This window comes from Triplophysa dalaica, chromosome 3 (assembly GCF_015846415.1).
Source record: "Triplophysa dalaica isolate WHDGS20190420 chromosome 3, ASM1584641v1, whole genome shotgun sequence".
Lineage (NCBI taxonomy): Eukaryota > Metazoa > Chordata > Actinopteri > Cypriniformes > Nemacheilidae > Triplophysa > Triplophysa dalaica.
Genome location: NC_079544.1, coordinates 4,970,437 through 4,993,217, shown reverse-complemented (window position 1 = coordinate 4,993,217; position 22,781 = coordinate 4,970,437). Strand labels below are relative to the sequence as shown.

Sequence of the window (22,781 nt, the reverse complement as noted above, 5' to 3'; positions counted from 1 at the left end):
CAGCAAATTCTGGGGTGATTTGTGCTCTGCTTGCTCCCCGATCAGCTCCGCTCACATGCTCCGGTTGTCAGTTATATCAGTGTCCATGGATCCACAAATTTCACCAGAAACAGTAGACCATCAGGGTACTTTGGAATACTCATTTCAGCATACTTTGATTTGGGACATACTCCTTTTATTTTCGAGTGCTATTTATGATGGATAGTATGCGAATTTGGACGCAACTATCGTGCCTGTTGGCAGCTCTTGGACAGAATAAAGTTCATTGAGTACCAGCAGTTTGGACAAAGACAAGAACTCATTAAAGTTTACTTAAAACAAGCAACTATCTTTGAAAAATGAAATCTTAGGACAATTTTTTAAGAAGATGGGAGTCAAAGAAGCAACAGAGAGGAAGAGAGAGAGAGTGTGTCTGGGAAAAACCACATGTGTTGGCACTAGATGTGAAGCACATTTCCCCAGACCTCAATCTACCATAAGACCCAGGTGCAACTTGGCAAGAGAGACAGATTGTCCGTCCCTTAATTGGGACGGACAACGTTCACAAAATAATTTATTAAACTACCTCCTAATGTCCTCGGTGGCCTAAAGAACAGGAGCAAGAGAGGGTAAGGTAATCCCGGGAGCTCTCTAGAGGCTGTTTTAGAAGCGCTTGTCCCAGGAGTGACACAAAAACGCATTGTGCACTTTTACGGTGTCTTGAAGGTGTACATTATATCAGTTTGTGTGTTCCCTGGGAATCAAATTCATGACCTCGGTGTCTCTAGCGCAATGCTCACATTCATGTAAGAAAACCATCCAAACCTTACTATCTGGCCACGTGAACTCCCTGCCTCCAAAACGCTTTACAATGACACATTAAACTGAATTCCAGGCCGTTCTGCCCTGAAGCAGACATCAAGTTGGAGAGAGACAGATGGACAGACTGCAGCATTGAGTCCGAGTGGTCTCCTTTGCACCCAGCGTGGCCTCACATGTGTGGATGTGTGCAGGGTAAACAGCAGCAGGCCAAGGCAAACCATAAAACTCAATTGGTCAGATAAACAGAGCGAGGGCCTCCTCACAGGGTAGAATTAATGACTGTATCAGATGTGCTATAATGCTCCCGCCGGGAGAAGCAACGCGGCGAGATCTGTGAGTGTGTCATCCTTCCTTCTTTCAGCAATCTTAACCAGGTCTCTGTTTCTCATGGCTCAGGACTTATTCGAAACGTTGCCTTATAGGGCATAATCGAGGTTACGGTACAGGTAAGATATGAAGACTTGAGTATGATTTTTAATACCGAATAGGCCCTCGCTAATTTAGATTTACCGTAGTAATATCACAAGCTTTATTTCATATTACACAAACAGCGTTTGAGACCGAAAGTCTCTCTGAAGTGATTAACTGACCGACAAAATAATTCACATTAGGTAGTCGTTGCGCACTTTATCATCTTTTTAAAAAACAAACCAAAAACAATAGGTTGCTATTATCTATTACAGCGCCGAAGCAATGGTAGTACTGTATGTCTCAATCATCATTAATATCTCGAAAGATATTATTTTCTTAGAGATCTATATTTTTTATTTTCAAATTAAATGCTTCATTTCTCATCGGCCCTTCTCTGAAAACAAGAACCGGCGCCAAAAATTACTCTCCACCACCACCTAGATGAACGATTTTATATTCCACCTCTCTGGTGTTACTTTTTTTGGTGGACGTTTCAAAGCGAAATCTTATGCGTGACACATCAGCGAGTGGGCAGCCCAGATGCTAAAAGAGATCCCTGATTAGAATAATCAGGAACATCTGTTACATGAAGAATAAAGTTGAAAAGCTGCACAGGATACACCGCCTTTTATGACAGCCCGGTTTCTGGACGTCGCCCAATATTACCAAACTTGAAGTGGTGCCAAGGGCCTTTTTTATTCATTGATGGCAATAAGAGTGTTCTTCGTCCTGGCAATTATGACTTAATGATTTATACCGTACATTTTTCCAGACTTGCATGCACCTGGCTCGTTCTAGGCTGAGCGATCCACCTGAATGTGAGTACACAAGTTTGGCGAGAGAAGCCAGAAGCCAAATTTTTCCTATCCCTATTAATCAAAAAGCAAGTATTGTTTATACTTTAAATGATCGCTGGTATCGGAATTGTGTTGAGTCGGTGTCCCGTTTTGCTTTTACCATTGTACCAATAACTGGCGTTATTGCATACAAGGAGAGAAAATGAAGAATGGTTGAGTACCAACCCACTGCCTCCTCGGGCGTCCAGTATCCAGTGGAATCGCAGGCATGAGGGGACGTGGCCTCATGGGCGTACTGATGGAGCGCTCCGTTCTCATCGCAGAGCTGACAGCTAATGCCACCATCCCTATAGAGAAGAGAGAGAAGAGAGAAAATGATTAAAAAAGCACATTCTGCTTTTAGTGCATTTTTCAGAATAGCAGAAATATACGTATTGTGAAACGTTCAATTCCTTTTGGTTTACTATACACTCCTTACTTTACCTGTGGGCAAGCGGCCCACTGATTGGATGTAGCCAATGAATTGACACATAATCTGCATCTTGACCAATCACCATTGGTGCAAGAGGAATGGGGGCGGGCTTTCTGCCGTGGACCCAGTTTTTATAGACAAGGTCAATGTAACAGTGCATCCGAGCCGCTTGGTTTGGTGTAAAATGGTTTGTACAGTCATCATCTGTAAGAAAAAGGTTCAACTCTTTGAGATCCCTAGAATCCATGACAATTTGTTCTTGCATGTGATTAATTTAATACTCATTTGACATTTTATTAGAACACAGAGGTTTTTTACAGACAGTTTCAGCGGCAACAATATAAATAAAGGTTATGTGACCCAAAGTTAACTTAACCTCAGGAAAGAATCATCAACTGTTGAGTAGTTTTAACTTAATTTAATACAGTAATACAGTAAAACATTAATATAAAATAATACTACTTAAACTTAAATATAAAATCAATTGTTATTATATAACCAAACCGGAAGGTAACCTCGGGCCAGGCGCATGCCGAGTCGGCAGCAGGGCTAACTTGGAAACAAACTGAGAAAAATGTCCAGGAATCACTGAAATACCATACAAAAACGTAAAGATTTAAGACATTGTCGCTAGCGTTATCAAAAAGTTTATTCAAGTGTGTTAATAGTATACTTCTTTAACCTAAAAAATAAGACATTTTAATTTTGGTGTTCTTTTTATGTACTTCTCAAAAAGGAACGGTATATTTGGCCCACACTTATCTTAACCTTTTGACTGAAATAAACTTGAAGATGAGGTAACACATGCAGTTTCTGCAAAGCTCATTTAAATATTGAGTACCTATACAGTAGTATTGCATACATCGTATCTTCAAAGAGTATGTATTTTTGATCAAATTTATAAAAGAGAGATACAGCTGTATGATTATTCCCGTAAAATAACGAGATGCTGGAGGTGGGGAGGGGGATGGAACTACAGCACGGGCGCACAATACATCATTGCATTATACCTTCGTGTTGTTTACACCATGTACGTATGTGCCGATTGCCAAAAAAAAACATAGACATATGACTTAGTTTGACTTACCGCGTGCATATCATGTCTGGCATCTTTTAGCTCTATCGGTTTAAAACGATCTCGAGCAAATAATCCAGTGTTATATCCACCGGTTACATAACATTTATCACTGAAATGCAGTGAGCAAACAAACACATGGGCGTGCTGTTTCTCTCAAGCTAGCGTGTACGGCATACTTCAAAGTTTGTGTACACCCAGTATACATCTATGTCCTTAAGAAATGTGCTACAATTACTGAAATACTTAATTTTCAATTATCAGTAAGTCACTCATAGTATTGTTGCTGTACAAACAAAACAATTAGTTGTAAACTAGTTGTATACTCAAAGTAACAGTATCCTAAAAAGTGGGCCGATTTACAGTAGTCCTGTAAGGTGTACTACAGTACTACTAGTACATTGATATTGATCTACTTACTACATAACATATACTTAAAATATACTTAAAGTTTACATAAGTATACTTAATAAAATGAATTTGTAGTATACTAGTTAAACATTGATATTTTGAAAGTAAAGCTGGTTCTTTCTAATGCACTTTTTAGGAATACACTGATGTAGCCTACCTGTGTAACTCATGTAGTTGTTATAAGGTGTGTTTTTGTATTGGGTAAGGCCACAAGTGTCATTGACCGGCTCAGGGTCGTGGCAGGCTTTGGACCTTGGTGTTGGCGCTGTATCGGCACACAGATCTCCCGTCTCCATGGACGCGGTGGTCTCCTGACAGGGATCGTCACATGACTCTCGTTCGCTCACACCCTTAAAAACATGGTATAGTCCCAAAATATGACCCATCTCATGGATCATGGTGTTGTTGTGTCCGTTTGTGCCGAAGTAGGAGGGGTTAAGAATCATGCCACCTGAAAAAGATGCAGATGAACAATATAATGTTCATGTTCATGTCATTTCACTTTAATCTGAGTTTCAGAAGTGAACAAATATAAAGTTGATTTATTCCAAAATATTACTACTTCCTTGTAAAATGGAGCAAAAGGAATAATAAACAGAGTCCTCCATTATGTTTCCCTCACTTTTTTCCTCACATTACAATGCACTTAAGATTCCACACCTGCTGGAGACACCGCATGGACATCTACTGACATGATTTGCATTCTTTTTGTTTGAGCTCAAACGCTCAATTTATTGGCTAATTAAAAACAGAGGTTGGTTTAGGCTATGTTTAAACGCCGAAAGAAGTTTTATTGCTCTTTTATAGCTCACAGGACTTTTAATTCTCAGTTACATTTACTTTGGGTATCTACTTCGTCGCCTAAAATTCCTTAGGAGAAATAAAACTAGACACAATTCTGTCAATACACAGAAAAGTGTGAAGTTATGAAATAAACGAAAATCTCAACTGAGATAACAAACAAAGAGATCCCATTTGATATTAATTAAAATCTCTGGAAAAGTTTTTAAGAGATATTTTCTTACGGTTACTGCTCCACTGCTACACTGTATGATGCAGCGGATGTACAAAGTTTGAGAAAAAAACATTTTTATTTAAAAAAAAATGCTCTTGTTTTATAGAAGTTGAGCCAAATGGACAGAGCTTGGCTAGATGCAGCTAGATGCAGCTTGGCTAGACACAGATCGTTTACAGTTACACCAGTAGATCAGCAATCCATGCCATGGTCTGATTTCACTTAAACCGTTCAGAGAAGTACTTTGACCTTGTCCCTCGACACAAAACATCAAGGTCCTTTCAGGAATAATCTGGTGATTTACTGTATGTGGAATTAAACCAGGTAAGACTGTTTCCCAAACCCATGTCATAAATGTTAGCAGTTAATTTATGAGAAACTAATCTCCTTTTTAACCTCCACACACGCACCGTCCACCAAAACATTTGTGGTCAAAGATCATCTTGCAAGTTTTTTCGCTTTACCTAAAGACTTTTTCTGACATGTTAGTAAATCAAACGCAGACGAGGATTATGGGCGTAATACGAATGGAGCCAGATTTCTATGAAAAAGACAGATTCAAAGCAGTGCAGTCAGCCATTCTCTGATTCAATGCTACGGTGACTGATGCCACTGCTGAAATCTAAACCATCCAATCTGTCCCTAAAACAAAAAACGAACAGTTTCAGACTTGGCCTGTCATAGTCCGTGTTTATCCCGACAAAGTTTCAGGCGAAGACCCAATTTGAAGCATAAACATAAATTATTCTTAACAAGTGACCCTTTATGACTTTAACGCCCCGTTCACAGTGCCACCGACTATGTCGGTGTGTTTCGCCAGCATCTTGCTATGAGGTTTTAAGAAGGCGTTCCTAGCATTAGTTGCGCTTGTAAAAGTTAAAAACAAACACTGCAGTAACTGTCAAGGGATGGATGACGTGAGCTCCGCTGCTTTACTCCAATTGGTAGTCGCTACTGAAAGTCGCTCACCATTACATTTGAGCAGTTCTCAACTTTGTCGCTTCGTTAAACATGCTCACTTCCTGTTGCCAACGGTCACTGTCGCTCTAGTCACCGGATGTGGTTACGCTAACAGTGAAATTGATGAGATCATTTCACTCTTTCACTGCCAGGTGCGGCGGTGTGAATGGGGTGTAAGGCTTCCTGCTGTCCACAATAACAAAAATCAAATACGTATATTGATTATAAACAAGATTATAGACTAAGCGGCATCTTGTGGAGGGTGCTCTGGGAGTAGGGGATTCGGGACCCTTTGCTAAGGGCTATCCGGTCCCTGTACGACCAGAACAGGAGCTTGGTTCGCATTGCCGGCAGTAAGTCAGACTTGTTTCCCGGTGCATGTTGGACTCCGGCAGGGCTGCCCATTGTCGCCGGTTCTGTTCATAATTTTTCACAATTTCTAGGCGCAGCCAGGGGCCGGAGGGTGTCAGGTTTTGGGACCACACGATTTCATCTCTGCTCTTTGCGGATGATGTTGTTGTCCTGGCCCCATCAGACCAGGACCTTCAGCATGCACTGGGAGGGTTTGCAGCCGAGTGTGAAGCGGCTGGGATGAGAATTTGAGCACCTCCAAATCTGAGGTCATGGTTCTCAGTCGGAAAAGGGTGGCTTGCCCACTTCAGGTTGGTGGAGAGTTCCTGCCTCAAGTGGAGGAGTTCAAGTATCTGGGGGTCATGTTCACGAGTGAGGGAAGGATGGAACGGGAGATTGACAGACGGATCGGTGCAGCTTCTGCAGTAATACGGTCGCTGTACCGGTCTGTCGTGGTGAAGAAGGAGCTGAGCCGCAAGGCGAAGCTCTCGATTTACCCGTCAATCTACGTTCCTACTCTCACCTATGGTCATGAGCTGTGGGTCATGACCGAAAGGACAAGATCCCGGATACAGGCGGCCGAAATGAGCTTTCTCCGCAGGGTGGCTGGGTGATCCCTTAGAGATAGGGTGAGAAGCTCGGTCACTAGGGAGGAGCTCAGAGTAGAGCCGCTGCTCCTCAACATCAAGAGGGGCCAGCTGAGGTGGCTCGGGGATCTTTTCCGGATGCCCCCTGAACACCTTCCCGGGAAGGTGTTCCGGGCATGTCCCACCGGGAGGAGACCCCGGGGAAGACCTGGAGGGACTATGTCTCCCGGCTGGCCTGGGAATGCCTCTGTGTCCCCCCGGAAGAGCTGGAGGAAGTGTCTAGGGAGAGGGAAGTCTGGGCATCCCTTCTTAGACTGCTGCCCCTGCGACCCGGCCCAGGATGAAGCGGAAGAAGAAGGATGGATGGATTATAAACATAAACATACCCTTTGAAATATCTTGATTTTAACTTATATTTATGCTTGTTTTGTTTATTGTAATTTATTTTTTCATTTTAGGTCCCCCTTGAAAATTTGTTGATTGTTTTTATCGAGTTTGTGTTTATTTTTTGTGTTTTGTCTGTTTATTAATCATAGAGTTTGTGTTTTGTCTTGCTCCAGGAGTGAGGTTTCAAACAGATTTTTCACAAGGTATTTTACGAGGTGACTAATTTGTAAGAATGTGTATGATGTGAATCATACTATGATGAACGACTATTAGAAAAAAGCAATTCTGAAGCCTCTTCTCTTTACCCCCCCTAACTCTGGGTACACACCAAACGCGAATTAAGCGTTTTGGGCGAGTTAAGTACATGAAAGCACAAAGTCAGTGCAAAAACGCATATAGACGCAAACTAGTGTCAATCTCGTCCTCAGATAAGGTTTAAAAAAATTGTCAGATCGTGTCACTCATGCGAAAATCACGAACTTCTGCCAGGAGTAATAAAGAGCGTGGAATGTGATGTTCGCGTTTGGTGTGAACCCAGCATAAGGCTATAGATTTACGTGCATTTGCATCTACACGTGTCTTTGCATTGAGTATTGCTGGATACACCGAACGTGAAAAAAAAATTCGTGTGAGTGATGTGATCTTACAAATATATTCAACCTTTGCAAAAGACTAGACTTGATTCAAAATTAATCTTAAGGAATGTAGAGTTTAAATCTTTAACAAAACCCCAATACAATAGCAGCAGTTAAATGATAAAGTGTAAAAAATCTTGTATTTTGTAAGTTTCCATGAATGAATATTAATAACTGAATTCAAACTAGTCTAAGGTGGCATTTATTGCTCACACTAATATCGGTTTAAAAGTTCACATTCTATATGCCGGCCAAAGCGATCTAATTAACAAAAGCAAGAAGCCAAGAGCAAAATGTCTGCTCATGCACACTGAACCAATGAGAGCCCTTCCTGCTTGAGAGAAATCTCTTCTTTAAAGGAGCTGGACGTAAATGAGGCCATTCCACTTTAACAAGCTGTAAAACACAGCATCAATGAATACTATAAAATCAGCTGGCAGCTGAATGAAGATGGCAACAGGGTAATACCCTTCTTTTGTTTTTGTTTGGTTGTTGTCGAGTTTCTTTTCTTCTCTCCCGGTGGAAAGGCCTAATGATTAAGGGGCAATCTACGGGGAAATCTATGCGTGCAGCAAGTGTTTTCTTTTGTGCTCGACATTACGCCCCATTAATCTTGTAAAGGCAAAGGCAGACAACAAGGAGGGAGAGACCAGAATTTGCTTCTTAAAGGGAAAGATTTAAAGGTGAATGAACGAAGCCTGACAACAAAACACATGTGCTGGGGCCATATAGTGACAGGAAACATCTGAGGTTTGGATATTGACATTGTCCACTGAAGCGGTAGAGTGATTCAATCCCGTTGGGATGATATGAAAGGAAGGTGGAAGTCTTACCCTGATGTGTTAAGGCTTCTTTGGCCCATGGCCAGGTGGCGACCCCAGCAAGCTGCTCGCGAGCTGAATTGTTAGCGAAGAACACGTTAAGTGTGTCTGAACTGCTGAGATGAAGCAGATCCTTCAGTTCCTTCACGCTCAGGTAAGCCCTGCAGAGATGTTGAGACACAGTCAAGCCAATGCTTTGAATCTAAATGAACATGAATGCATCCTTGATGGACCGAAATGCATAGATTTCAAGATGCAGAAAGTGTTTTGTTTATGTTGTTCTGGTTTACATGACCAGCACTGAAGCAGCCAAAAAACAAAATTTTCAGTCACAGACTCCGTTGTAGAAATGGGATATTTGCATGCAACTGGAATTTATTTACAGAGTAAGATAAATCACTCTTTAAAGGGTCTCTGACTTTCAATCTAGAGGGTCCTGGCACATCATTAATTGTTGAGTTTATATATAAATGGACTCAATTGCAACTATTTTAATAATTTGATTGGTATGAGGTCTAATAAGTATGTTTTAGATTTAGATGTTGCAATAAGTTTAATTAAATCTTAATTAAATCACAAACGCATTATATTTTAAAGAAAATTGGTAACTCAACAATGGCAATACCCATTGACGTCTATTGTTTAGACACAAATCCAAAAACCAAGTCAATGGGTACTGCCGTTGTTCGATTACCGACATTCTTCAAAATATCTACTTTTGTGTTCTTCAGAAGATAGAAAGTCAAAAAGATTTTAAATGACAAGAGGTATGAGTAAATTATGACATTATGATCTATCATGTACCTTCAGTTTCTTCAAAGTATATTGTATTGAGGAAAGTTGAAATAATACCATGTGTTCTATATTTTCTATATACTGTATTTTATTAATGTAATTCAAATGTTTGTCTTTTTTATCTTCCTGCATGTTTTGCACCATGTTTGCAACAATGAAAATTTTTGAAAAACAACCTAATCTATTCATTTTAAAGAAACTATACAATAACTACTATAGAACATGCTGCAGTTCAACACCATAAACATGTTTTCAAATTCGCCTCCTGACATTTACAAGTGCTTTTAATAAAAACAGCCATGAAAACAATTGCTTTACGTTACAATGATTGGAGGTTTTTATTGTCTGAACTGGTTATCGCGCATGGAACGAATACCTCCCTCTAATTCCACTTCCAGCTGTGAGAAATCTTCATAGAAGTGCTTTGATGTGTGATGTTTACCTCTTTTCACTTTTGAAACATGTCACATGTCATTTTTCTCTTTTGCTTTCATAGCTGCTAAGCCTTTGCACCTCGTATCATCGGCCCATTGGTTTAAAGAGGTCTGGCTCTTATTGCCCTTTGGATCATGCCGAAGGGTCTAGCTCATTAGCTGAACCACCTACTGTGCCCTGGACCTGTTCCACGTGAGAATAGACCAACTAGAGTAACTTTTATGTTTTATTTATTAAATAAGCAAAAGCTGGGCCAAATTTTTTAAATGCTCCAATTCACAAAATCCCTCCTAGGACTAATTCAGAAAAATAGTTCAAACAATTCATATTAACATATTGGGTATGACTTAAAATTGAGGACTGTCGTGTTACAACTATGTTCTGCAGCAGAACAGATGCTTAAGTTACATTTAATTTTTACTGTTTATTATTCACAGTTGTTACATATTTACTCACTTTTACAACGTATGTCAAATAAAGCACATCCATTAGATGGATACTACAAACTATAGGACCTATCCCTTAAGAAAAATACACCGTTATTTTATTATTGCAAAACTGTATTAACCATTGATTACTATTTCTACAATCATAGTTTTACATCCAAATATCATGGTTAAACAATGGTTACTCCAGTAGTAAAATATGTGGTTGCTGTAAGTTTTAATACAATAAATCTAAAAAACTATAGCAAAACCAGGGCTGTCAAATGTATTAATCGATTCCAAAATAAATGAGTCATCTATATGACAGCATTAACTATAGTTAATTTTAATAAGGAATGAAACCAAGTAAACAATGTATCACAGAAAATAAAGGAGCCAACGTATTGCTTGGTATAGTGGCCAAGTTTGGTCTGCATCATTGTCAGGCTGTGTTCCTCTTCTTACTTTTAATTTCCATTTAACCAATAGGGTAAATACACGTAATAAACAAAGACAACTGGACAAGGGATTGTTTTCATAGTCAATGTAACAAATGGTACTAGAGGCTAAAGATTAGTTGACATTTTCAACAAACAATACTAGTTTGACTTAAAAATATTGTAAATCAAATAAATTTGACTGGCATACATACTTCTGAACAATTAAATAACAAATAATTTTACTGTGTGGGAGGGAACATCAATAATTTTTCTACAGGCTCAAACGATTAGTTAGACCAAAAGTAGGCCTAATCAGTCTCATGCCTTATGTAAATAAATACACCCGGCCTGTCTGTGCATTAGTGGTTAACTAATAACAGTGAGCAGTACTTACTGACAGTTTTCACCAGTCGAGCCGTTAAATATGTTTCAAGAAGAACGTATTTCTATGCAAACAGATTACTCAGATAGATAATCAAAAAAACATGCTGTCTATTTTCCCCAAGCTATCACACAGAGGAATGTTTACCACGTCTAATACTGACCACAAAAACCGATGACTGCCACTAAACTATTTCTGCATATTCAGGGAAGAAACACAATATGACAGAAATAACAGCAAATTAAAATGTGAAACACAAGTTATTTCCACAACATAATGAACAGAAAAAATGCAAAACTGTCAGCACGGGCCCTGAAGTGGGTTCTGCCACAAAAATGTACCATGTGAAGGTTTGCTCTCTTGACCTGCACTTATTGATACTACTGTGTGAACACAATAAAACATAAAACACATAACATAAAAAAGTTAAAAAAAGTAAAGTAAAATGTTCAATGACGACGTTGGTCCAAGTGCACAATATAATTTTATTCTGTAAATTTGATTGAGGAAAATGTCACTATTAAACACATTTCACACCAATGGACCACCACTGTTTTTCATTTGTCAGCAAACAGGTAGTCCAGCCCCAAACTCATGGAGTTAGTTGACATATACGTCACATATACCTAAAGGTCTGATGAACTGTACTTGTTTATTGTTTTATAGTGTTATATGAGGTCTACTTATGACGTTTGCGTGTATATACATCCAAAAACATCGAAATCAATAAGTAATAGGCTATCGTCTACCTAGGTTTTGAGACCAGCCCTACAAACCCTCTGTTCCATTGCATCCATTATTCGCAAACGGTGTATAAACCTTGAAAAATTATATATGAGCCCGCTAAATCACAGAGATGGCGATTTGCACGGGCTTAAGATCACAGATAACCTCTGCAATTAATACCTCTGTCATCACTAACCAGTGGGCGGGACTAGAGAAGTTGTCGTTGATATTTTTCTGTGGAGGTGGTGTTCAACCTATCAATGTCGTCATAGATAGGTGCATTCCAGAACCTTGCTTTTGCTGGGCCTGGTGTCAATAACAGATGTATTCTCAGTAACAAGGACGTTTTCAGTTCTGACACTAACATGATGTTCTCGTGAATAAGATTCCCTCTTGTATAACAAAAGCTTGGGTTAAAATTGTGATTTTAATTCATGTCCTTTAAAAATGTGTCTGAATCACTTTTCAGCCAAACACAAATCCTATTGAATAACACAGACGAAATCAAAAACCAAAGCCACGAGTCAAACGATCTTCGTGTCCTGCACTGCAACGAATATGAATCCATAAATCAATCATTTGAAATTGCTAAGCATCTATCACTGTTAGTTACTAAAGAGAAACGCTATCAGGTAGTTGACTTCTATTGCCCTACATTTCTGGCTGAAAATGGCTTTGCTTTCTTCTCGTTCCATTTCTGTAACTTGCCAGAATGCACCTGGTGGTTTCCCATGTGCTGTTCCTCTCAGCTTCTACAACAAATTTGTGTAGTGACAGCCATTGGCAAGTATTCATGCTTCACTGCCCAGCAGCAGATACCTGGGATATAACTCACACTGCAAAACATTAAAATCCCAGACCTTCACATTGAAAGCACGCTAAACAATTTCCAACAAAATGTCATCCCTGCATTAATCCTCTGCAAACTCTGGACTGTGCTCTTAGCAATACGCTCTTCCAAAATGGTAAGGAAAGACCTCTCTAAGTGCTCAGTGTTTGAGACCAGTCAACCCAGTCTAGTCTCGCAGGGATTAGCACATCATATTTACAGGAGCCTTGGGTCACGATGGCCGACTCAAACAACAAGCAACTAATCCATTTTCGACAGATTTGGATTATGACTATATTTAACTGACCTGTGGACCCTGCACAAAGACTCTTCTTGTGCAGTACAGATGAATTTAATCCAGATGTGCTTTACAGTAGCTATTAAACAATTTGCATTGTAGGGCGGTCACAATATAGGATTGTCACTACACGTTTATTCTGGCCAAAATAACTCACAGCAGAATTTTTTTTAAATGTCTTTACATGTTGTAATAAATAAATATCATATATATTTATCTTAAAATGTGTTCATTTTGTGTTTTCTCTTTATTTCTGGCCAATGAATCGCTTATAACACAAATGTAAGGAAAGCAGAGATGAAGGGTTTACCCATGGCTCTTAAGGTTAAACTTTTAAGTTGGCATGAAACTGAAGGAACGATCGTATTATATTCTGTGTCGTGACGATACTGTATATCCGAGTGAAACTAATTATTTTAATTTCAAGGGGGGAGGTCGACGTTTTTGAAAAACTTCTTTAAAAATAGTAATCAACATGTGCATATGTAGGTCACTTCAATATTAAAAAAAAATACAATATTCCATAAAGAATTCAATTTTACCATTTTATGACGTCAAAGAGGTGCTACTTGATTATTATATATGATATTATGTGTAAAATTAACACAACATTGATCAGGGTTTTGTATTACGGTTATGGTCAATACCAGAATATTGTGACACCCCTATTCCATTGTAAGACCCTTTTGGAAACGTCGTTTCAAGGTTATTGTGCATGGTTATCATGCATGCATCCCTTTTTTTACTTTAAGTACAACATCACTAATGGTTTTTTAAGGTAAGGTGTGTCATTACTGTGCCACTAAAAATGTCAAATGTAATTATGATCTATTTGTGTTACAAGACATGACAACATTAGCTTAACCAATGGTGTAGGTGAGGGTGGCACTATCTGTTTTTTCAAACTGATCTCACATGAAAACATTAGTACTTTGGAGTTGGAACGTTTTTATAATCTTGTACATGCGAATGGAATAAAAACATACAATTATTTTATTGCAAAAACACTGGGCCGAAGGCAGATTATACGAATCGACACCTGCTAAACAATGTAAAAATTGCCATGAGTTTGTATTGGTTTGTCTAACTAATAGCAAGAGGGAAAGCTTGGAAACAATCATTATTCAGTTTGGTTTGTTATTTAATTCTGCTAATTTAGCTGAAATTACACACATTACCTTTGACAACAAGACCCATGGGCTCCATCTAGCTGTGTTTGGACATAAGAATGTGTCTTAAATAAACGGCCCATAAAAACACATCCCAAATCAAGCAAATTGCATATCACTTCCTTAAAACAGATTAGGTGAGGAGTAATTTAGTAAACCAACCGCCTAGCGGATTGAGAAAAATATGTAGTTTTGCACACCCCAAGTATACTGAATGACAGTGGAGTATGCTTTTGGGGTATTTAGTGGCTTTGGAATGCTTTTTTAATATGGTATGCCAAGGACAGTATGCTACTCTAGGTCACTTCTACAAACTGCTGGCTTCGGTGGAAACAGTTTTGATGTGATTCAAGGGTGTTCAGTTGATCTATTATCCTCCGACCTTGACACAAAGTTTTACAATAAACCACTCTATTCTTTTTCCCTTTTCTTCCTTGTTTCTCACTGTCACTCAGACCTGAACAGAAAGAAACACTTTGCTTGTGGGGTTTGGCTATAAACTTGCTGTTGTTCTTTTTCAAACTGTCCAAGTGCAAAACTACAAAAAAAAGTGTTTTTCATACCATCATCCAATTGTATCATTGGGGCCCTGTTATTCTCAGCGGGAACTCTTCAAAAACAGAGTTGCAACTTTTAAGGGCAACTCGCTCTCAAGCAACCATAAAATGACAACAGCTGGTTGGCCTGTTGCACGATGAGACTGGCATCAGTGGAAATGTAAAAATGTCCTATCTCAGTAGTATTTGGGTGCAATTCCAAGGGAGTTTCAATAAGATTGTGTTCCTGCTAGGGCTGTCAAACGATTATTTGCGATTAATCGCATCCAGAGTAAAAATTTGTGTTTGCATAATTTCTGCATTAAAGTTTATGTACCATCAGAAATTTGAGAGACACTGTGGCAAGCCATCACACGATCTGTACGGGAGCAAAATCATCTTGTCTTTCACCATGAGTCGAGACCTCTGGTTTTGTTGTTTAGAAACATTAAGTGTATACTTTGGCTCAGTCCTGTATCCAAGTTTTGCATGCCTTTTAAAGCAGTTCCAGAAGGCCGCTTTGCATGTTGAGTAATAGAGAATACTCTGACAATCAGGAAAATGTAAAAAAGGAAAATAAAGAAAATAAAAAGTGAACACTATTTCACAATAAGACACTTTGGTTTCCTTTTTCCTGGTGTGCTGCTGTGAGAACATTTAACAAGCGCATAACTTTTGTCAGTTTCTTGAACCCAAAACAAGCACAGAAACTCTGCGAGGGACAAAATATTTTTCACGTGTATCTTCCCTTCGAGGCTTGGAGATGTTATTTGGTCAGAACGCATCCACTAAGAAATGTACATGCAAAGTGGTTGATGTAATGATGTTATGTGTGACTGTGTTACCTGCTTAACCTTTGGCCGAGTGGTTCTTTGTGGAACCTAAGAAAGTGTTTTAGCACCATCATTTTTAAGAGTGTTGTATATAAACTGGCAGAATTGAAATATAATCCATAGGAATTTATTTTTGTCACCGTACAAGGTTCACTCTCTTTTCCCAAAGAAACATTCACTCAACAGTTCTTAAAAGAAACATTTCTTTCTTACATTTTCGAGAACCGTTTTAAACCTTTTGTAAAGCAGAATAATTTTTTCAGCTTTTAAAGGTCAAATTAATTAAAGGCACTATAAAGCATCTTGGGCAAAATTGTTCAATTAAATATGGCTTCCCTTTCCATTCCAGAGTTACAATGTAAATTGAATTGGCCACATCTCACATGCTTTTGAGTTGGAGTTTGAATTGAAATAACATAAAGAGAAATGTACTGAAATGTAATTAAAAGAAATTCATCCTTTATAACTTCATTGTAGACCTAACGGTTTTATTATTGGAAGAGTATAAAACACATTCTCAATTCAATTTAACGGGATAGTTCAGTCAAAAAGTCTAATTTGCCGTTTATTTACTCACCCTCAGGCCATACGAGATGTAGGTGACATTTTTTCTTGAGAAGAACAATAAAGAAGATTGTTTGGTAAATCCTCAGCCCTCTCTGCTTCATTAAATGTGAGTCTATGGGGTCCACCTGTCTAAGAGTAAGGAAAGCACATAATTCCAAAAACCGGCTCCTGGCGACATGTTGACGTTTCGTGAAGCGAATCTTTTGATATTTTCATAAAACTGAATGTCATTTTTTATAATATTAGCCATATGTGCAGCCTCTGCACACAATCATAATCTTCGTCTTGTAGTATTTGTTGGCTGATGGCATACCAGCGTCTGGTAAGTTTAGCGCCACCTGCAGAAAGGGAGAGTTGAGGCTGTACAGTATGGCTAATATTATTAAAAATGACGTTCAAATTTATGAAAATATCAACGTCAAACGTCAAAATGTCAAATTATGTGCTTTAGGAACTCTTAGACAGGTGGACCCCATAGACTCCTATTACATGAAGCAGAGAGGGCTGCGGATTTACCAAACAATCTTCTTTATGGTTCTACTCAAAAAAAAGATGGCCTTAGGGTCAGTAAATAAAAATCAAATTGGAGTTTTTGGTTGAACTGCCCCTTTAAGGATGACGCACAACTCTGTTTACAAATAAATCTTTACACTTGGCCAAATTTTATGGAAAGTTCTCTTGCACAACCTAGTGAAATTATAGAGTATATCCTTCCGGAGTTAAATTCAGCTTTCAAAGTGGAACCACAATAAAACACAAGCTCACCTCTGAGGAGACTCGGGATCAAAGCAGGTCTTTGCCACATCTGTGACTTCGGGGTCACAGCAATCACCATCATCATAATCATAGTAAATGCTATTGCACTCTGGGTTACAGACTCCATCCCTCCTCTTCCAGTTGTAGCAGGGCCCCATGCGCAAACAGTCTCCCCCATCGTGCCCCGTGAGAGGATGGTCACACTCTGGATCGCAGTGGCGGTTTCCCACCTTGGCAATGTGGCAGTTGCTGAGAATGAAGCGTTGTTGCAGGGAGGTGTTGTAGACTGTGTGGATGCTGAGTTCCAATGTGATGTTGTAGGGACGGAAGGCTTGTTCCAGGGCCAGATGTTGAAGCTGGATCTGTTCCTGAGAGACTGTGGGGTCAGTCCCGTGATCCTTACAGATGTTGACGATGCGGTAACGCAGGTGCTTCTCCGCCCGCAGCTGCCAGTGCTGGTTGTAACTGAGGACGATGTCTGGGTTGTCGCAGACAGTCACGCCACAAGGTGGAGGCTGGAGTGGAGACACAAGCATGGGCTCTGGAATGGGCAGTCCTACAACGACTGGGTTGTGACGGTCTTTGTAAGGCACCCATTGATGCTTGACCTCTGAGAAATTCGACCATTGCTCCAGGAGCGCGGCTTGTCTCTCTGCACGGTGGCGATGGCTTTCACGAAGCTCCTCTTGAGAACGTGCATAACCCCATAGAGAAACGCCTCCTAGATGCCCGCGGAAACCATGTTCGCGATCAGATTGGTCCCCGCTCAGCAGAAACAGGCGACAGGTCTTGATGTAAGAACTGTACAGGTCGCCTGACTGCTGACTGCTCTCGCCGACCTTGGAGCTGTCTATGTACAGCACCATCTTGTGGCCGTCGTAACTTGCCACCATGTGAGTCCAACTGTTCGGCTGGTAGCGTTGATGTGCTGTGATAGTAGTGGACTGGAGCGAACGGTCCGTGCGAAGGGAAAAGAAAAAACGGCCATCTCTTCTTCCCATGGGGTCAATGGTCCGGATACCGACGGACCAGCCTTTGTCGCTCAGGGGATACGAGCAGTTGTCAAACACCCCTGAAAAAGACGACAAACAAAGACGTCAATTAACTGAAATGGAAAGTCATCAGGTGTCAAGATTGAGTAACAAATTCTATTATCTAAAGAGTTTAAAAGTTTATGTCATTTTCATTTAACAAATCCACCGATATTCCCAACCTATGTTTGTAAGGAGTCACATCTGGCAGCCATATGTTTCAGTTGAAGGACAGGGAGAGTTCAGGGAACCCCTTCACCCTCCCCACACGCATATGCATGCATTACATACACACTCAGATACATTATTCCCTCAATACCAGAAAACAAGTGATGGGTAGTTTTAAACTTAATATCCTTAGGGCCGTGGACCACACTGAAATTTCATTCAATGGAAAAGCCTCAGCTCCCACAGATGTGTGCGTGCGAGCATGCAGACTTGGTATGCGACGACGTCTGTTCATTTCTGCATGTATCGGCCCTGAAGTCATGCATTTGAAGATAAACCTATCCAGAGCTTCGTCCACTTGGAAGATACTACATTTTAAGAGCCTAAGTTCTTATCTTACTGTTTTTATAACGTCTATCTAACTAAATAAATGCTCCTAATAGTAGTGCCTCAGAGCTTGAGTGCTGAATTTGGCTCAAGATGGAAAGTTAGACAAACTTTCTTGGTAACCTTGTTTGATTGATAGCTTTGATATGATAAGTTGTGTGTGTGAGAGAGAGAAAGAGAGAGGGAGAGAGAGAGAATGTTGAAACATTCTGCTTAGTATCACTAAGCTTTTACAAAAAAGTAAGCGAAATGATCATTTCCAGTAAAACCTTTGAATGCTCATTTGGCAGAGCATGACACTTTTGCAAACTGGCTTCATAACAATAGATCCGTCCACTGATTGTTACGAGAAAGCTTTTGACCTCAGAAGAAGCTGGAGCGAATGATAATCGAGTCACTCGATTTTAGCACTGATGACGTGAAATAACACATCTTAACAATATTTGCCTCTGGATGGTAGACGCCCTGATTTATTTAAGTGGTTTATAAGATTTTACTACACTGATTTTATACAAGCGGTGGATGATTTTAAGATCACATGATAGATTCACTAAGAAGGTTCTTTTGAGGTCTGATCGATGACTCATGGACTCATCAGGCTAAGTGTTAGTGTCAAAAACAAAGGAAGAATATTTGCACACCACGAGTACTTCTTCTGAAAGCATGCTTTTTGGCATCCATGGCAGAGGAAAACCTCATGCAGGTTACAAGAGAAGATTATTGGGCTTTGTTCTTCTTACTGGGAACATGTCTCAGAAGCACGTCCAGATATAATCATTTTCACATTCACCCTCCGCACCAGCCGTACAGCAAAACACATTTACCCGATTATGCATGATTCCCTGTGGGATCCACCACCTTCTGTGCTGTTCCTGAGTTGCTGAATTATTACTTGTTTCTATAAAAATATTAACAGGAGCATGGAAGGGATAGTTCACCCAAACATTAAAAGTATGTCATATTTCTTGTCATTTCAAACCTGTGTGACTTTGTTTAATCTGCAGATCACAAAAGAAGACGTTTTAAAGAATGTTGGTAACCGAACAAGGGCGGTACTCATTGTGTGTGTTTACATGCACAAAATAGCCAGATTTTTATCAAAAATCATGCTTAAAAGAAACCTGTTTTCACGTGTTTACATGCATAGGATTAAACCGGCTACGCAGAAAACCGCGTTTAAATTGAAATGTGAGACTTTGGTGCCGTGACGTCATGTCGATAGTCTGTTTAGTAATTAAAAATGCAGCGGGAAAACGGTCAGAAGCTGAATTTGTATATCTCTTGTCATGTCCGCAGTATCTGCATATGCAACAATAGTTCTTACCTTTGAAGTTTCTACATCAACTGCATGATTCTATAGCGGACTTTAATACATTTTTTTAAACAATTACGTTCGTTTGGGACTTTTACTATTGCGCTTTGAAACATGCGCGCTTAAACAAAACTGAGAGAAAACCGGTTAATGAGTTTACATGCAGCGTGAAATCACTGCCGATCGGTTTTTGCTTAAGCCGTTTATGACCATTCCCCGATAAAAGAAAACCATTTTACGCGTTATCATGACCTTACGTATATCAGATTATTAAGCACAATCGGCGTAAGACTGTGTATGTAAACGCGCTCATTGTTGACATGCATTGGTTTTGTGTCTAAACAGTACAATGCAAGTTAATGGGCACAACTGTTGTTTGCTTACCAACATTCTTCAAAATATCTTCTTTTGTGTTCTGCAGATGAAAGAAAGTCATACATGTTTGAAATGACAAGAGCGCGAGTACATAAAGACATAATTTTGGGTTGAACTGTCCCTTTAAGAAAACCTTTCGACACCGGTCAGTGGAACAACCTTATCTGCATGCATGTAGTTATAACGATGTAATTAAATTAAAAGCATTCAACTGTGACTCCATTCCATTTGAATGTCAAAACACTCGGCCAACTTCTTGCTTAAAAAAAAATGTTTTGAGTATATCAAACAACTGAGGCGGGTGGCAGCTAGCTGTCAGCGTACGCGTGAATGCGGCGTCCAGAATGAGCAGCTCGCGCATCAAACCTCACAAGCGCAGACCCGCACATGAATTTAAAACAGTTATTTCATCCAACAGACCGGACACGGAGCAGGTGGTGGCCACTTCACTGTTCCTCTAAATCTCCACCCTCCATCTCTTTCACCTACACATCAACTGATGTCTTCAAACAGGGGACGCAATATTTGGATGAAAGTGCACGCGCCATGGACTGAAGCAAGAGGTGTTGAATAAATGTAACTTCACATACTCATATGAGTGGAATTTTTGGTCGTGTGCCTCTTACAACGTCCAACATTTTTTTTATATATTCAGCTAATTATGAATGACGTTCTTAAAGTATTAACAGATGTTTTAAGTAATAACCAATTACAAGTAACAGGCTTGTCTTCCACTTCTTACAAAACCAATTTCGGGAACTCTTAAAAGAATCGCAGCCCGCATCTCGCAAGCATGACAGTTTTTGTTAGAGAATGAGACTCGGGAACAGACACACCCACCTGCTATGATGGCAGGATTATTCTGTCCCCCCTCCGGCTTCACCCACAGCTCGAGAGTGAACCTGGAGCGGGGCAGATCTATATCAAACTCGGGGTTGACCTTCAGCCGCTCCGCCTGGCCGCTGAAATACAGGGCGGTCATCCACTTTGCTGGGACGTCGTGCGCATCAGCACTCCAAAGGTCTCCGGGGGCGCTCTGCAGCCCCTCCAGCTCCCCGGAGAACTCCTCACTTTCTGCAGAGTAATCACTGCGAGGAACGCGGGCGTGCTTCTTGCCCTCTGGGACTTCTGCGGGTTTAATCTGGATGTCTGTGAGGCTGCGTGCAACCCTTCTCATTGAGGAGGAGCTGTCCATCATATCACCAGCCTGCTGCTCCCACCGCATAGATGGCACGCGCGTTTCCTTTGAGTGTCTGTTTGGTATTGTTTTAGAGAGCTTGTTTGACTTAATGACTTTTAAAGTTAAACCCTGTGCCTTGGTTTCTGAGAATGGCTGTTTGTCTTTCCTCCTTTGTTGTTTATCAGATTTGACCTTCTCGTTTGTATCCCAGATTGGGTCATCACGCACTTGAGCATCACTTGTGCCGTTTGAGCTGCATCCATTCGGACAGGACCTCGCTCTTTCTGTTGCCCTCGGGTCTTTCAGGCGGGTGTACCGCCCGAGCACGGCCGCTAGGGGGTAATGTTGCACCGCGGAGCGCGGGGGTCTCCTGCGGCAGATGGAGCCGCACGGCTCTCTGGCCGCAGCAGCCAGCGCTCTGTCCGCTCTCTGCGCCAGCGTCCGCTTATACCTCTGCATGTGATCCGACAGAGCGCATGTATGATATACTGCGAGGATAACAGTCAGTAGTCTCCAAAACATCATTTTATTCACGAGAAGCACTTAGTATGAAGTTAGTGGTGACCGTTACTTCAATTTTTAAAGAATACAATTTCGTTTATTCGTTTGTCTGTTTTTAAGGACTCCTAGTTGGCAAAGTGTACGATTTAAAGCTCAGATATAGTTAGGGATGTCTTCTAATAATAATATAAAAAAAAAATTCTAGCAATGTAGTTGCATATTACATGTTTTCATCAATTAATCTGAAGTAGGCTAGTTCTGGTTTTAGGTCTTCGTTTCAGTGCATTAAAGTGCATATAATCCGGTACTTCCCCTTACGATTTATGCGCAATTGAATGTCCGAAATAACGGGTCACCGACTGTAAATTGCATTTACTTTCTTTCCTCCTCTTTCTTTCTCAGGTCCAAAAAGAAGGTTTTGAATCTCAAAATTCCCTTTTAGTGCGCTTCAGACATTGTCCGTAGAGAATGAAGTAAAGCCAAATTGTACTTCGCTTGTTGTGGTCATTTACGCGCGGAATAATGTATCCCGATTCGGGTCCAATAAAGCAGCTTTGATTCAGAAATACTGTTGTGTCCAGACTTACATCGCTTGCTGTCTGTTTAGTGTAAGATTCAGTTGATAAATCTCCGCCTTGGCAAGATGTAATGCTGGATAAAGGTTATTTAAGGTTTCGACACCTTTCACCGGTGCGCAACGGGTCGCCTCCAAACGCCCGCGGTTGCTCTAAATCCTGCGTAAAAGCTTTAATAAGTAAAAACAAGTCGATTTTTAATTGAACAGTAATGTGATTCAGATAACATGGAGCTGTGAAAGTACCCTTAAAAGAATTTTATTGCTCTTAAAATGTGCATTAATATCCAAGAAGGTACTGGACGTAATTTTTCTTTTTGTAATGATGGATTTATCCTC

At 40.2% G+C, this 22,781-nt stretch overlaps 1 protein-coding gene across 2 annotated transcripts in view; it reads right to left on the bottom strand.

The window, feature by feature from the left end:
- Positions 1–21,892, bottom strand: part of pappa2 (pappalysin 2) — a 59,751-nt gene extending 37,859 nt beyond the window's left edge. The window contains exons 1-6 of one of the 2 annotated variants that reach the window (XM_056742682.1): positions 21,028–21,892; positions 16,924–17,986; positions 8,736–8,884; positions 4,125–4,418; positions 2,493–2,685; positions 2,235–2,356 (exon numbers count right to left, since the gene is read on the bottom strand). In XM_056742682.1, the coding sequence (XP_056598660.1) occupies positions 2,235–2,356; positions 2,493–2,685; positions 4,125–4,418; positions 8,736–8,884; positions 16,924–17,986; positions 21,028–21,892 (2,686 nt within the window). Of the gene's footprint in view, positions 1–2,234; positions 2,357–2,492; positions 2,686–4,124; positions 4,419–8,735; positions 8,885–16,923; positions 17,987–19,324; positions 19,452–21,027 lie in introns of those variants that run through there. The other variant, XM_056742683.1, reaches the window with a different exon arrangement.
- Positions 21,893–22,781: the final 889 nt, after the last annotated feature.